This window comes from Heterodontus francisci, chromosome 35 (genome assembly GCF_036365525.1).
Source record: "Heterodontus francisci isolate sHetFra1 chromosome 35, sHetFra1.hap1, whole genome shotgun sequence".
Lineage (NCBI taxonomy): Eukaryota > Metazoa > Chordata > Chondrichthyes > Heterodontiformes > Heterodontidae > Heterodontus > Heterodontus francisci.
Window position 1 is genome coordinate 43,221,251 of NC_090405.1, and position 14,423 is coordinate 43,235,673.

General features: G+C 44.0%; 1 protein-coding gene across 1 annotated transcript in view; it reads right to left on the bottom strand.

Moving 5' to 3' along the window:
• LOC137350485 (dual oxidase 2-like) overlaps nucleotides 1–14,423 on the bottom strand; it is a 100,300-nt gene that overhangs the window by 60,584 nt on the left and 25,293 nt on the right. The window contains exons 8-15 of the mRNA XM_068015135.1: nucleotides 11,869–11,929; nucleotides 11,657–11,753; nucleotides 10,020–10,110; nucleotides 7,602–7,704; nucleotides 6,578–6,750; nucleotides 4,267–4,442; nucleotides 3,225–3,343; nucleotides 1,356–1,493 (exon numbers count right to left, since the gene is read on the bottom strand). Coding sequence (XP_067871236.1) covers nucleotides 1,356–1,493; nucleotides 3,225–3,343; nucleotides 4,267–4,442; nucleotides 6,578–6,750; nucleotides 7,602–7,704; nucleotides 10,020–10,110; nucleotides 11,657–11,753; nucleotides 11,869–11,929 — 958 coding nt within the window. The remainder of the gene's footprint in view (nucleotides 1–1,355; nucleotides 1,494–3,224; nucleotides 3,344–4,266; nucleotides 4,443–6,577; nucleotides 6,751–7,601; nucleotides 7,705–10,019; nucleotides 10,111–11,656; nucleotides 11,754–11,868; nucleotides 11,930–14,423) is intronic.

Here is a 14,423-nt window from a genome sequence, read left to right on the forward strand (position 1 = left end):
CAGAGCGAGGGAGGAGCAAGGCCCTGGAGGGATTTGAAAACAAGATGAGAATTTTAAAATTGAGGCATTGCTTAATCGGGAGCCAATGTAAATCCGCAAGTACAGGAATGATGGGTGAGCAGGACTTGGTGTGAGTAAGGACATGCGCAGCAAAGTTTTGGATGACCTCAGGTTTATAGAGGGTGGAAGATGGGAGACCAGATAGGAGAGTGTTGGAATAGTCAAGTTTAGAGGTACCAAAGGCATGGATGAGGGTTTCAGCAGCAGATGAGCTGAGGCAGCAGTGGAGTAGGGCCATGTTACAAAGGTGGAAATAGGCGGTCTTAGTGATGGTGGGGAAGCTGGCCTCAGGGTCAAATGCGACGCCAAAGTTGCGAACTGTCTGGTTCAGTGTCAGACCGTTGCTAATGGCTTGGGAACAGAGTTGGTAGTGCGGTCTAAAGACAGTGGCCTGGTTTTTGCCAGCCCTCTGGGGACAGGCTGGGAGGTGGGGGGGGGGGGGGGGCCTGTAAAATGGCGGGTTAAGGCGGAGGGGGACGGGGTGGAGTGCCCGTTATCTTCCCGCCAGCATGCCATTTTACCAGCAATGGAGGACGCCCTCCCCCCCAGAAGCCAATTAAGCCACTTAAGTGATTCAGGGTCTCTTCCCGCTGCCACTGGCATCTTACTAGCAAGAGGAGGGCCCTCCACTGCATGGGGAGACTGCCAGGTAAACCCTGACAGCCTCTCTATGTGGTGGGCTCTGGGTTGTGGGAGGGGGGAGAAACTCCTATTTGGGCATTCTTTGGCCCTGGCAGCAATAACTACTCCCATGGCAATAGCGCTGTTTGCCTTCACCAACATCACCCCACCTTCGCCTGCCTGGCCCCTCCACCCCCTCCTCCCCCCGCCCAGAAACCCCACTTATCTGGGTAGGAGGCTGGTGTCCTTCTCTGGCATCCTCTTCTTCAAAGTGCAGGCCCAGCAGTGGCCACCGCTCCCATTGGCACTGTTGAGACTGCAGAGCTACCAGCCCCCTGATTGGCCGGCAGCTCCTGGGGATGGGCGACCACACTTTCAAGGGACGGCAACCCCAGCAGAAACCAATTAGTTGCCTGACCTCTGTAAAATGTGGCCATGGGCCCCACAAACGACCAAGGTAGGGTCGCCCTCGTCTTTTCAGCCCATTGTCAGGAGACCTGCCACCAGAATAACTTTCAGCCTATTGGCTTTGGTCTTCCCAATATGTAGTTGGAGGAAATTTCTGCTCATCCAGTACTGGATATCGTAATCAGAGCATATTACGTACAATGAATATACATGGTATTTCCAATTGGCTTCTGTGTGTTTCATATATAAAGATATCATCTACAAACCTAAAGGGAAACAGCAAAGTGCCACAATAAGTATTCCAAAGCCTGCTCCACTGCCTTGAAAATAATGCATGGTGGTGACTTTTATACATGGCTCCATGTCATTGTCAGTCAGCTGCTTTGGCTGAGCACAGGGGTCACCTGTAAGCATACAAAGTAAGAATTAGGGAGGAAATTGTGATGAATGTTTCTTAAACATGCCAACGCAGGACTTCTTTCCGTGCTTTCAAAATATTCCTAGTCAGATTCACTTCCGTAAGTGTCATCTGTTAAGATCAAAATAAAATTAAGCGAATATACAATACACTGGTTGCAGTATTTTCCAGTAATTGAACACTGCATTCCTCCATCTCTGGCCTCCTGAACATTCCCGATATTCTTCGCCCCACTATTTTCATGTACCTTAAAGGGTAGAATACTGAGAATAAGACTGAATGCCTGCACTTGTTTTTGCTAATTTTGGCAATGAAGATGCCATACATTGAATAGAAAGTGTAAATGTAACAATTTCTGGGATCAAACTGGACCTTACGTTTTGCCTTTCTTTCTACTGAAGAAACTCTTCAGTCCATTTTACTGAGTAAGATGGTTGGTAGATATTTATAAGCATCTTACTCCCATTATCATACCCAAACATGTACAAAAGAGCTGAGCTCCAGAGATGAGGTGAGAGTGAGTGCCCTTGACATCAGGCAGCATTTGACTGCGTATGGCATCAAGGAGCCCTAGCAAAGCTGGAGTCAATGGGAATTAGGGGGAAAACTCTCCACTGGTTGGAGTCATACCTGGCGCAAAGGTGGTTGTGGTTGTTGGAGGTCAATCATCTCAGCTCCAGGACATCACTGCAGGAGTTTTCCTCAGGGTAGTGTCCTAGGCCCAACCATCTTCAGCTGCTTCATCAATGACCTTCCTTCAATCATAAGGTCAGAAGTGGGGAGCTCGCTAATGATTGCACAATGTTCAGCACCATTCACGACTCCTCAGATACTGAAGCAGCCCATATCCATGTGCAGCAAGATCTGGACAACATCCAAGCTTGGGCTGATAAGTGGCAAGGAACATTTGCACCAACAAGTGCCAGGTAATGAGCATCTCAAACAAGAGAGAATCTAACCACCTTCCCTTGATGCTCAATGGCATTAAAATCACTGAATCCCCCAATATCAACATCTTGAGGGTTACAATTGACCAGAAACCTAACTGAACCAGCCATATAAATACTGTGGTTACAAGCGCAGGTCAGAGGCTGAGAATGGTGTGGGTAAGTAACTCACCCCCTGACTTCCCAAAGCTTGGCCACCATCTACAAGGCACAAGTTAGAAGTGTGATGGATGACTCCCCACTTGCCTGATTGGGTGCAGCTCCAACAACATTTAAGAAGCTCGACACCATCCAGGACAAAGCAGTCCACTTAATTGGCACCCCATCCACCACTTTCAACATTCACTCCCTTCACCACTGGCACACAGTGGCAGCAGTGTGTACCATCTACAAGCTGCACTTCAGCAACTCACCAAGGCTCCTTTGACAGCACCTTGCAAACCCGTGACCTCTACCACCCAGAAGGACAAGGGCAGCAAATGCATGGGAACGTCACCACCTACAAGATCCCCTCCAAGTCACACACCATCCTGACTTGAAACTATATCACCGTTCCTCCACTGTTGCTGGGTCAAAATCTTGGAACTCCCTTCCTAACAGTATTATTTGTGTCTCTGCATCCCAAGGACTGCAGCGGTTCAAGAAGGTGGCTCACCCCCACCTTCTCAAGGACAATTAGGGATGGGCAATAAATGCCTAGCCAACGATGCCCACATCCCATGAGCGAATCAAACAAAAAGCCCAAGGTGCCTTGGCACCATGCTGCTTACCATCCTTCCAGAAGAAAACATTGCGCTGAATATCCTGAGGCTCTGCACTCGTTGTCGCCAGCAACACATCAACATATGTGGTATCCCAAATAGCTTCAAGTTCCTTTGCCGTAAAAAGTCTAGGAGAGACACAATTTATAATAACGTTACCTCCCTTACCAGTCAGTCAAAGAACGTTCATATTCCCAGACTTTTTAATTCTCACTGTGACTGTGCTTTCACAGTTCTATGCCACTTATGTTTTCCCAGTCTCCTGCTTGTCCCCAGTCTCTTCTCCATATGTTGCTAGATGGATGTATAGATGAACAAGGTAATAAGACCTTTTCATGACTTCATCTGATATACCTATGAGTTAATGTTCAAGCTGTGTCTGCATCCAAATATGCCAGGTTCCAGCTTAAGTTTTCCAATTCAATTCCAGGCTCCCATATTAGGCCTACATTGCCATACCTGCAAAATGTTATTCTTCCAATGTAGACTGAGAGATATAAAAGGCAATAAACATAGTAAAAAGCCATAGACAAAGAAAAACACCCAATAGCCTATGAGGAACCAATTGAGGCGTCACTTGTCAAAGGTGATTACATTTTAAATTTTAGCAATGAAATCCTTCTGTATTCGTTCAACGATTAAAATACTTAAGAATGCTTACTGATTAAGAAACAAGACTAGTGGCAGCCAGGTAGAAACTGTTTTCCACTAAACCCAAGATGGTGCTACGGTACTGTTGTGCTGGTGATGGAATGGGGTGACTTCGGAGCATAGTGGCAGAATTATCACCCTTCTCTGGATTTTCCATCAACTTTGAAGTCAGCGGCACCAGAGAATTGCCTGAAGTCACACCCCATCAATGCATTGTGTTTAAAAGCAGCCCATCTCCCGAGCTTCACATCTGGAGTACCGTCAACAGTTAGCCCTGACTGCAAACTGGCATTTAAGTGAGAATGGGTTGAAAGGGCATTTTTCACTTCTTACAAACCATCCTCACTAACGCACCTCCCAAATGGGGAAAATCAACAGACAAGAAGTGACCTTCACTCACCCATTTTTCGTATTTTCAAACCAGAATCTATCTCCATCCCGTATGCGTTCAAACTGGTCCTTTATGAGGTTAGTAAAGAGTCGCTCAGAGTCCTCATCACTTTCTAGCAACCCTCCAACCAACATCTCCAGTTTAGAAGTATCATTCTTGTACAGTGCTGCTAAATGGTCAAAAAGCTAGGGTACAGGAAAGGCAATATATCATTTAGTATTTTTTGCCATTTGGATCTGAATAATTTATTTGTAATATATACAAGAAGCTATTTAAATAGCATTCTAAAGTACTCTTCTTTGAATAGTACCATAGGATATTTTACATTCACCAGAGAAATGAGGCCTTAGTTTAACATCTTACCTGAAAGACACCCTCTCTGACACGCCCTCAGAACAGTACTGAATTCAGTGTCAGCCCAGATTTTGTGCTCAATGTCCCTGGAGTGGCATTTAACCCACAACCTTCTGACTCAGACGCGATACACCTGCTACTGGGGAGGTGATGGTGCAGTGGTAATGTTACTGGACTAGTAATCCATAGGCCTAGGCTAATGATATGAGGACATGGGTTTGAATCCCACCACAGCAGATGGTGAAATTTGAATTCAATTAATAAATCTGGAATTAAAAGCTAGTTCTAATGGTGACCATGAAACCATTGTCGATTGCTGTAGAAAAACATCTGGTTCACTAATGCCCTCAAGGGAAGGATCTGCTGTCCTTACCTGGTCTGGCCGACATGTGATTCCAGACCCACAGAGATGTAGTTGACTCTTAACTGCCCTGTGAAATGGCCTAGCAAGCCACTCAGTTCAGGAGCAATTAGGGATGGGCAACAAATGCTGGCCTTGCCAGCAATGCCTGCATCCCGTGAAAGAATTTTTAAAAATGGAAATATCTTCCCTGAATCTGTTTACTCATCTCCTTATTGCTTAAATTATTCTACTTTTGGGCACTGAGCTTCTAGTGGTCAGCTATTTCCTATTGAAGAACCTCGATGAAGAGCCTACAGTTATAGTGCAGAACGCCACTGAGGGTGCAAAAAGTAGGAGTCAAAAACAAGGCAAATCAAGAAGCCTTGCTTAGATATGCCAAGCTTCAGTTGTAAAAGTTTGTAGAGTATAAAAACAATGGTTCCAGGGTTGAGAGACTTTAATTACATGGAGAGATTGGCAAAGCTAGGCTGAAGAGAAGGCTGAGAGGAGATTTGATAGAGGTGTTCAAAATCATGAGGGGTCTGGTCAGAGTAGATAGAAACTGTTCCCATCGGCAAAAGGACAGAGAACCAGAGGACATTGATTTGAGATGATTGGCAAAAGAACCAGAGGTGACATGAGGAAAAACGTAATTAAGCAGTAAGTGGTTCGGATCTGGAATGCACTGCCTGAGAGTGTGGTGGAGGCAGATTCAATCAAGGCTTTAACAGGAAATTGGATAATTATCTGAAAAGAATTGCAGGGCTACGGGGAAAAGACAGGGGACTGGGACTAGCTGAGTGGCTCTTATAGAGACCCAGCATGGACACAACAGGCTGAGTGCTGTAAACATTCGATGATTCTACAAGAAAGTTATACTAAACCTTTGTAAATCACCGGTTAAACCTCAGCTGGAGAATAGTGTCCAGTTCTGGGCAGCACACTATAGGAAGGATATCAAGACTTTGGAGAGTGGGTAAAGGATATTTACTAGAAAGATACCAGTTGTGCGGGACTTCAGCTAAAGGTCGAGAAAAGAAGCTGGGATTGTTTTCATTACAGCAGAGAATGTTAAGGGGGGATTTAATAGAGTAAATAGGGAGAAACTGTTTCTACTGATGGGTGCACTAGTAACCAAAGGACTCAAATTTAAGGTAATTGGAAAAAGAACCAGAGGGTGGTGAAGAGAATTTTTTTTGCACTGCAACTTGTTATAATCTAGAATGCACTGCCTGAATGGGCAGTGGAAGCAGATTCAATAGTAACTTTCAAGAGGGAATTGGATATATACTTGAAAAGGAAACACATTGCAGGGCTATGGAGAAGGAACAAGGGAATGGGACTAACTGAATAGCTCTTTCAAAGAGCTGGCACAGGCACGATGGGCCGAATGGTGCTCTTGTGAGAAGCAAAGAGCAATAAAGCATTCATAACTTTGAGGCTCTGGAACAGATTGACTTTTTTCAAATTGATCATCTGATCGTGAAATATTATGGAAATTTATGTTAATAGATATGACATGGGTGTTTATCGCTCTGTTGAGAACTATATTTTAAAACACACACATTGCTTAACTTCTGGTAACTTTTTTCATGACAAGTGTGAGTAGTTGTGGTATCTAACCTCTGGATTCTCGCTGTGGAGGCGAGTGTTAATACTTGACCAGTTTGTGATTGGCTGGAGATCAAAAGCTTGACGTGCTTGGTTGTAGCTTGGAAGGCCACTGTCTCTCCCCCGCTGGATATCAAGAGCCACCAAGTCTGATCTTGTAAACCTCAGCGGTCCGTACATATAGTCTGTAATAGTAAATACTATAGTCAACAAGATAGTGTGCTATTTCAAGCAGTCAAATAACAGCAGTAGAATGACAGGACTTAATGTAGCCCCAACATCAATATTACAGTGTGAAAAATTCAAACAGTCACTTATTATTTATCAATGCAGGTTGGTGAATACTAAATTAAGTTAATATGGATTGTGCAACTTTCCAAGCATATGGCCTGACATGCAATGAGTAAATGTGAAGGAAAATCTTGGGGGGGAGCTTGTTGTTCAAAGTAGCATTCCACTAATACTGCATGTGGTTAAATAATCACACATGCTAGGCAAATCCTGAAAACCACGGCTATTGCTTATTGCACCAACGTTACATCCATTGCTTTAAGAATTTAACGTGACCAATTTAAGCAGGCAAAATTTTCAATCATCATACTGCATTGTTTACCATTTGATCAAGCCAGCAGGGGTGAAGTTTTAATATTTTCATCTTAAGGCATGTTTTAAAGAACATGGAACCTGTCTTGTTCAATGTAAAATCATGCTTGCATCATGCTTCATTTAAAAACATTACACAGCTTCCTGGCGTATCTGTTTAATGCGCTTTGTACTGGTGAGCAGAGCACCTGCTAGATGCAACACCAACTAGCACAGTGTCCAGTTGTTGTTGCATTAACACATTCTGTTTACTGACACAAAAATATTATTTAAATGGACAGGGCCAAGTTGCATGACACAAGGGATTCTGTGTACACCTTTCACTTGTTTTTAGCTCTCATGGGCCCAGATCAATTTCACCTGTTTCCAGCAGCTATCAAATTTAACACCCGTCAAATTTTTTCAACCCTTTTTTCCAGGATGGTATTTTTACCTCTTAGATCTGTCACCACAATATTGTCATCTCGTTCCGCTATTTGAGAAGCCATGCCCAGAATCAAATCATCTATGTCCTCTGGTCCTTGGAAATTTGGATTCTAGCAGCAAAATAAAATGATAAGATTTGCAAGAGAAATATCTAAATGGATCAATCAATAAAGATCAAGTGCCACAAATTAATATCCTTAAAATAGATCAACAGAGTATTGTAAAAATGTACATTTATTGTATCTTGATTTGCATATTAACAGGAAGCTCCAATGGATTTTACATTTACAACTTTGTTACTGCTCTGATCTGATCCTCAATAATGCTAACACAGAATGAGGGGGTAGTATTTTTTAATTATTCATGTGCAGGATGTGGGTCACTGGTTAAGGCCATCACTTATTGCCCATCTCTAATTGCCCTTGAAAGTGTAGCGCTGAGTGCCTTGCTAGGCCAGTTCAGAGGGCAGTTAAGAGTAAACTACATTACTGAGGGTCTGCAGTCACATAATACACCAGACCAGGTAAGGACAGCAGGTTTCCTTCCCTAAATGCTATCAGTGAACCAGTTGGGTTTATCCATCAATGGTTCATGGTTACTATTGCTGAGACCAGGGGCAGGATTTTTGTTCTGGAGTCAGGACCGCGACGTTGGGATTATCTCGGAGTCCTGACCCGCCAAGACTTGGGCACGGCACACCCAACATGATTTTTGTCAGATTAGCTAATTAATGGTCAGAGGGCATACTCACCATCCAATTAAGGATGGTGGGCAGGCTCCCGCTGCTGGAGGGCCAATAGGAAGCCCTCCAGCAGTGAGAAAGCTGCAGCCTGCCGATGCAGGTAAGGGGGAGAGAGAGAGAGAGAGGGCATCTCCTGATGAATACACCCGCTCAGCACTTTTAAAATAATTGGGAATACAGATGGCCACAGCTGGGAGGTGGAGAGGGAATCCCTCAAAGAGCGTTATATAAATGCAAGCTTTTCCTGTTGCTACAGGCTCATGCCAGTGGTTTTCAGAGAGCAGCATGGAGATACCTTGTCAGGTGCTGATTTTGCCTTCCCTCGCTTATGATTTTCCATGATTTGCTCATTCAAACATAGCAATGGAAACTAAATCATTTTGGCAGATGTCACATGATGGGACATAAAAATGCAGCGAATGTAATTTAATGGCACCATAGCTGGCGTATAATGAGTACTGTGATGTCTATGGGATGCTTTGGCGCATAATTTTTTCATTTTGTTTTTTTTTTAAATCCTTTTTCTTCTCAGTAGGCTGGCAAAATCCATTCCTACTTGCCTTAGCTCCCAAGTGGTTCATTAGGCCACTTCAGAGGACATTAAGAATCAACCACATCGTGTGGGACTGGAGTCTCTTGTAGACCGGGCCATGTATAAGGACTGGAGGTTCCCTTCCCTGAAGAACATCAGTGAACCTGTTGGGCTTTTACAACAATCGGCAGGTTTCATAAGAATAGGTAATAGGAGCAGATGTCAGCCATTTGACCCTTCGAGCCTTCTCTGCCATTCAATAAGATCATGACTGATCTTCAGTCTCACCTCCACCTTCTCGCACTATCCCCATATTCCTTAATTCCCTTAAGTACCCAAAAATCTATCACTCTCTGACTTGAATATACTCAACGACTGAGCATCCACAGTGCTCTGGGATAGAGAATTCCAAAAGATTCAAAACCCTTTGAGTGAAGAAATTTCTCATCTCAGTCCTAAATGGCTGATCCTTTTTTCTGAGATCGTGACCCCAAAAGGAGAAACATTTTCTCAGCATCTACCCTGCCAAGCCGCTTAAGGATTTTATATTTTTCAATGAAATCACCTCTCATTCTTCTAAACTTCAGGAATATAGGCCTCGTCTATGCAATCTTTCCTCATAAGCCAATTCCCTCATCCCAGGAACCCGTCTAGTGAACCTTCATTGCATTCCCTCTCTCCCTCTAGGAAAAGTATCTCCTTCCTTAGGTAAGGAGACCAAAACTACACACAGCACTCCAGGTCTGGCCTTACCAAAGCCATTTAGTATTGTGGTCAGCCTTCTTTACGCTTACACTCCAGTCTCTTTGTAACAAAGCTAACACACCATTTGCCTTCCTAATCGCTTGCTCTACCTGCATATTAAATTCCTGTGATTTATGTACAAGGGCACCCAGGTCCCTATAAATGCAAACATTTCCCATTCTCTCACCATTCAAAAAATATTCTGCTTTTTCATTTATACTGCCAAAGAGGAAAACTTCACACTTTGCCACATTGTAATTACATCTGTTTCATAGTTTTTTTCTTTTTGGTGCTCTTCCACAGATACCCAGACTCATTAAACTCCAGTTCACAATCTGTCATGGCGGAATTTAAAGCCAAGCCCTCTCGCTCACCTGTTCAGTACTGTAACCGCAACATTATCATACCTTTCTACTCCAGAAGTTATTACACACTCGAAGTGCTAAGACTTTTTCGTTATGAACATTCATAACCTCTCGAAACTGGCACGTTTTGTTCCTGGAAGAGGCAAATGGAAGCTAGTATTGGCATCCCCCTCAGTTTCAAAACAGTTTATACATTTCATTAATATCTGGTACTTTGGTTCGTAAACAACTGGAATATAGGAATTTCTAGATGAGAAAAACCAAGTTCCTCGATTTCGCCTTCTATAATAATCCTAATAATCACATGATACAGCAATAATGGATTTGCTGAATAATCATAGCAAACAATCGAACAGTTAGTTTACAACAGGCCTAGGAATGAAGGCCAGAATTTTACATGGTGGCGGAGGCCTCGCCCACCAGCTGAAAAGTCAGGGTGAGCCCGCCTCCACTGGGGTTGAAAGCCAGACAGCAATTTTGCGTAGCCCAGGCCCTTGATTGGCCTTGGTCGGGACTTCTGCCACTCTGAGGCAGGAAGTCCCACCTCCAAGAGCTGCCAAGCAATCAGAGGGCCGGCAGCTCTTCAGTCCCAGCAGCGCCACCAGGAGCGGTGGCCACTGCCGGGACTGTAACCAGCGAGAGGAGCAACATGGGCGTCGCCCTCGGAACAGAAAAGTGGGGATCGGGACTCACCAGGGACAATTGGTTGGACCCCAGGGGAGTTGATCAACAGCGTAGGGGAAGTGTTCCAGCGGGGGTGGCTTATGCTGCTTCTTGTGTGGGGGGGGGGAGGGAGGGGCACACAGCGGGGAGGGCCTCTGTGGGGTGCAGGGTCCCTGATCAGGAGGGGGCCCCCCCACACCCAGCCCACAAAGAGGCCACCAGGTATTACTGGGCGGCCCCTCCTCAGGTGTTGATGTACTCATCCGCCGCTGATGATATACCAGCAGCGGTGGGAGGAGGTCTTTAAGTGGCAATTAATTAGCCACTTAAGGGCCTCAAGTAGCTGGGTCAGGCAGGCCATTTTCCACCTCCCCCGCTGCTGTCAAAATAGCAGCGGGGGCAGGTAGGTGACAGAATCAGCACCCTCGCCTCCCACTCAATTTTAGGCTCCCCCCCATCCCACCCCGCCTCCTCTCAGCCCGCTCCCGGGGGGTGCGTAAAATTCCAGCCGAGGAATGTCTTAAAGGGCTTCACAGCAAAAAACTTTTGATGTGTAATTACTGTTGTTATTTAGGGAAATGCAGTCACCAAGTTCACACCACACCGTTGGTTGAGGAATGGCTGTTGATCAAGACAATGGATGAACTCCAAATCTTTACCACCTACAAGCAGGCAGAGCCTTGGTATAACATCTCATCCAAGAGATGGCACCTTCAGCAATACACTTCTCCTTAGCACCACACTGAAACACTGCCAGTATTTACTCACTTAAGTGCTGGAGTGGAGCTTGAGGCCACAACCTTCAGACTCAGAAGGGCGAGCATGACCAAATGAGCCAAGCTAACATGAGACTGGACTTTTATATTATCAAAATGATACCTGAAGTATAGGCCAAATTATTTGGGTACTTTAAAATTTAAGATTCCAGAAAATCAACAGAAGTGGATCAAACACACTGGGTCACCCATAAAAACACAAAGTTAAATCAGTACAATCTTTATCTCGTGATCTACTACCTCATGTAGACGCCTGGTGGAACCAGGGAGTTGATCATTCTAATAGCAGCAGTCTGAAATTCAGGTGAGATTCCAGGATCTACTTGTTTCTTGTAGCCTGAAAAGCAGATGGCAAAGCAGAAATGCTCAGTATTACTCTCTAGACATGTATGTGATTTGTTTGTTTGAACAATTTGCTGGAGTTTCGGGGCAACCATATAGACCACACTGACCTCCATATCTGCTCACATTCTGCCCAATGAAGGCCGGTAGCCACTCGTAAAATATGATACGCTGTGAAGTTAAGGAAACAGAGTCAACCAAGCTTTCTCAGTACAGTTTGCTTATTGATGAATGAGGTGCTGTTATAATTTGGGCTTACTCCAAACCCACTCAAATGTGTGAATGACCCTTATGTGTGGCGAGACTGGGAATAGAGTGCCATGGGATTGTGTCTTTACTCAATTACTTTGCACTATCATTTGAATTAGCCAAACACTACGCACTCCTGTCCACTCCAAAAGATAAAAACTCCACACCATCATATCTTACCTTTCAGGCTAAAACTAGCAGTCATTTTTATCGATATGATTCTTAAATTACACAGAAGCAAAAGAGATAGATCAGATAATCAGAAATATCATTCTTAAGTTACACAAGGATATTAAATTGCCCTGAAATAATAAAATCTCTGCAATCTTAAAATGTGTTAATTGAGTCTTTGAACATCATGATGTGGATTTGCCATAAAGAATTCAAATTCACTGTTAAAATGTGGTTATAAAGGTTTAAGCAATGGCTTTTTATAACAGATTAGAAAAAAAAATCCTTTCATACAAGGTTTCATACACATGCTTTTAATCAGTCTCAGTTTCAGCTGTCAATTAGATCAAGCACATGCTGTCAATTTTTGTCATTTGGATGATTCTTGTTATTTTCTTATACCTGACTTGCATTTCAGATGGTTTGGTCTCAAAAGATATCTCTTACTGTCTATTATTCATCTGAAAGCTAAACATATTCCCAACATCTCCCAGAGCAGAGACATTATTCTGAGGCAATTAACGAGTAATGACTTCCCTCTTACAGACTGACTGAGCCAGACAGTCCTCCCCAGAAATGTATATATCTTCAGCAATATTTGCATGCTTCTTAAATTCAGGGACCAAGGCAAAATAATTGTTTTCAGAATGCAGCTAAATAGTTTCATTTAAAATTCCACTGTGTATTAGATGATCAAAAATTTCATGTGCAAAAGATGTAATACACAGATCTTATGCATGGAACTCAAGACAGAGCAGTACAATTTATTGTAGCGTTTAAGTCAAAGTCATCCTAGTCAAAAAGAAAAAGGAAGCATTCGTAAGGGCTGGAAGGCTAGGAAAAGATGAATCCCTTGAGGAATATAAAGACAGTAGGAAGGAACTTAAGCAAGGAGTCAGGAGGGCTAAAAGGGGTCATGAAAAGTCATTGGCAAACAGGATTAAGGAAAATCCCAAGGCTTTTTATACGTATATAAAGAGCAAGAGGGTAACTAGGGAAAGGGTTGGCCCACTCAAGGACAGAGAAGGGAATCTATGTGTGGAGCCAGAGAAAATGGGTGAGGTACTAAATGAGTACTTTGCATCAGTATTCACCAAAGAGAAGGACTTGGTGGATGATGAGCCGAGGGAAGGGAGTGTAGATAGTCTCAGTCATCTCATTATCAAAAAGGAGGAGGTGTTGGGTGTCTTGCAAAGCATTAAAGTAGATAAGTCCCCAGGGCCTGATGGGATCTACCCCAGAATACTGAGGGAGGCAAGGGAAGAAATTGCTGGGGCCTTGACAGAAATCTTTGCATCCTCATTGGCTACAGGTGAGGTCCCAGAGGACTGGAGAATAGCCAATGTTGTCCCTTTGTTTAAGAAGGGTAGCAAGGATAATCCAGGAAATTATAGGCCGGTGAGCCTTAGGTCAGTGGTAGGGAAATTATTAGAGAGGATTCTTCGGGACAGGATTTACTCCCATTTGGAAACAAACAAACTTATTAGCGAGAGGCAGCATGGTTTTGTGAAGGGGAGGTCGTGTCTCACTAATTTGATTGAGTTTTTTGAGGAAGTGACAAAGATGATTGATGAAAGAAGGGGAGTGATGTTATCTATGTGGATTTCAGTAAAGCCTTTGACAAGGTCCCTCATGGCAGACTGATACAAAAGGTGAAGTCACACGGGATCAGAGGTGAGCTGGCAAGATGGATACAGAACTGGCTCTGTCGTGGAAGACAGAGGGTAGCAGTGGAAGGGTGCTTTTCTGAATGGAGGGATGTGACTAGTGGTGTTCCGCAGGGATCAGTGCTGGGACCTTTGCTCTTTGTAGTATATATAAATGATTTGGAGGAAAATGTAGCTGGTCTGATTGGTACGTTTGCGGACGACACAAAGGTTGGTGGAGTTGCGGATAGTGATGAGGATTGTCAGAGGATACAGCAGGATATAGATTGGTTGGAGACTTGGGCGGAGAAATGGCAAATGGAGTTTAATCCGGACAAATGTGAGGTAATGCATTTTGGAAGGTCTAATGCAGGTGGGAAGTATACAGTAAATGGCAGAACCCTTAGGAGTATTGACAGGCAGAGAGATCTGGGCGTACAGGTCCACAGGTCACTGAAAGTGGCAACGCAGGTGGATAAGGTAGTCAAGAAGGCATACGGCATGCTTGCCTTCATCGGTCGGGGCATAGAGTATAAAAATTGGCAAGTTATGCTGCAGCTGTACAGAACTTTAGTTAGGCCACACTTAGAATATTGCGT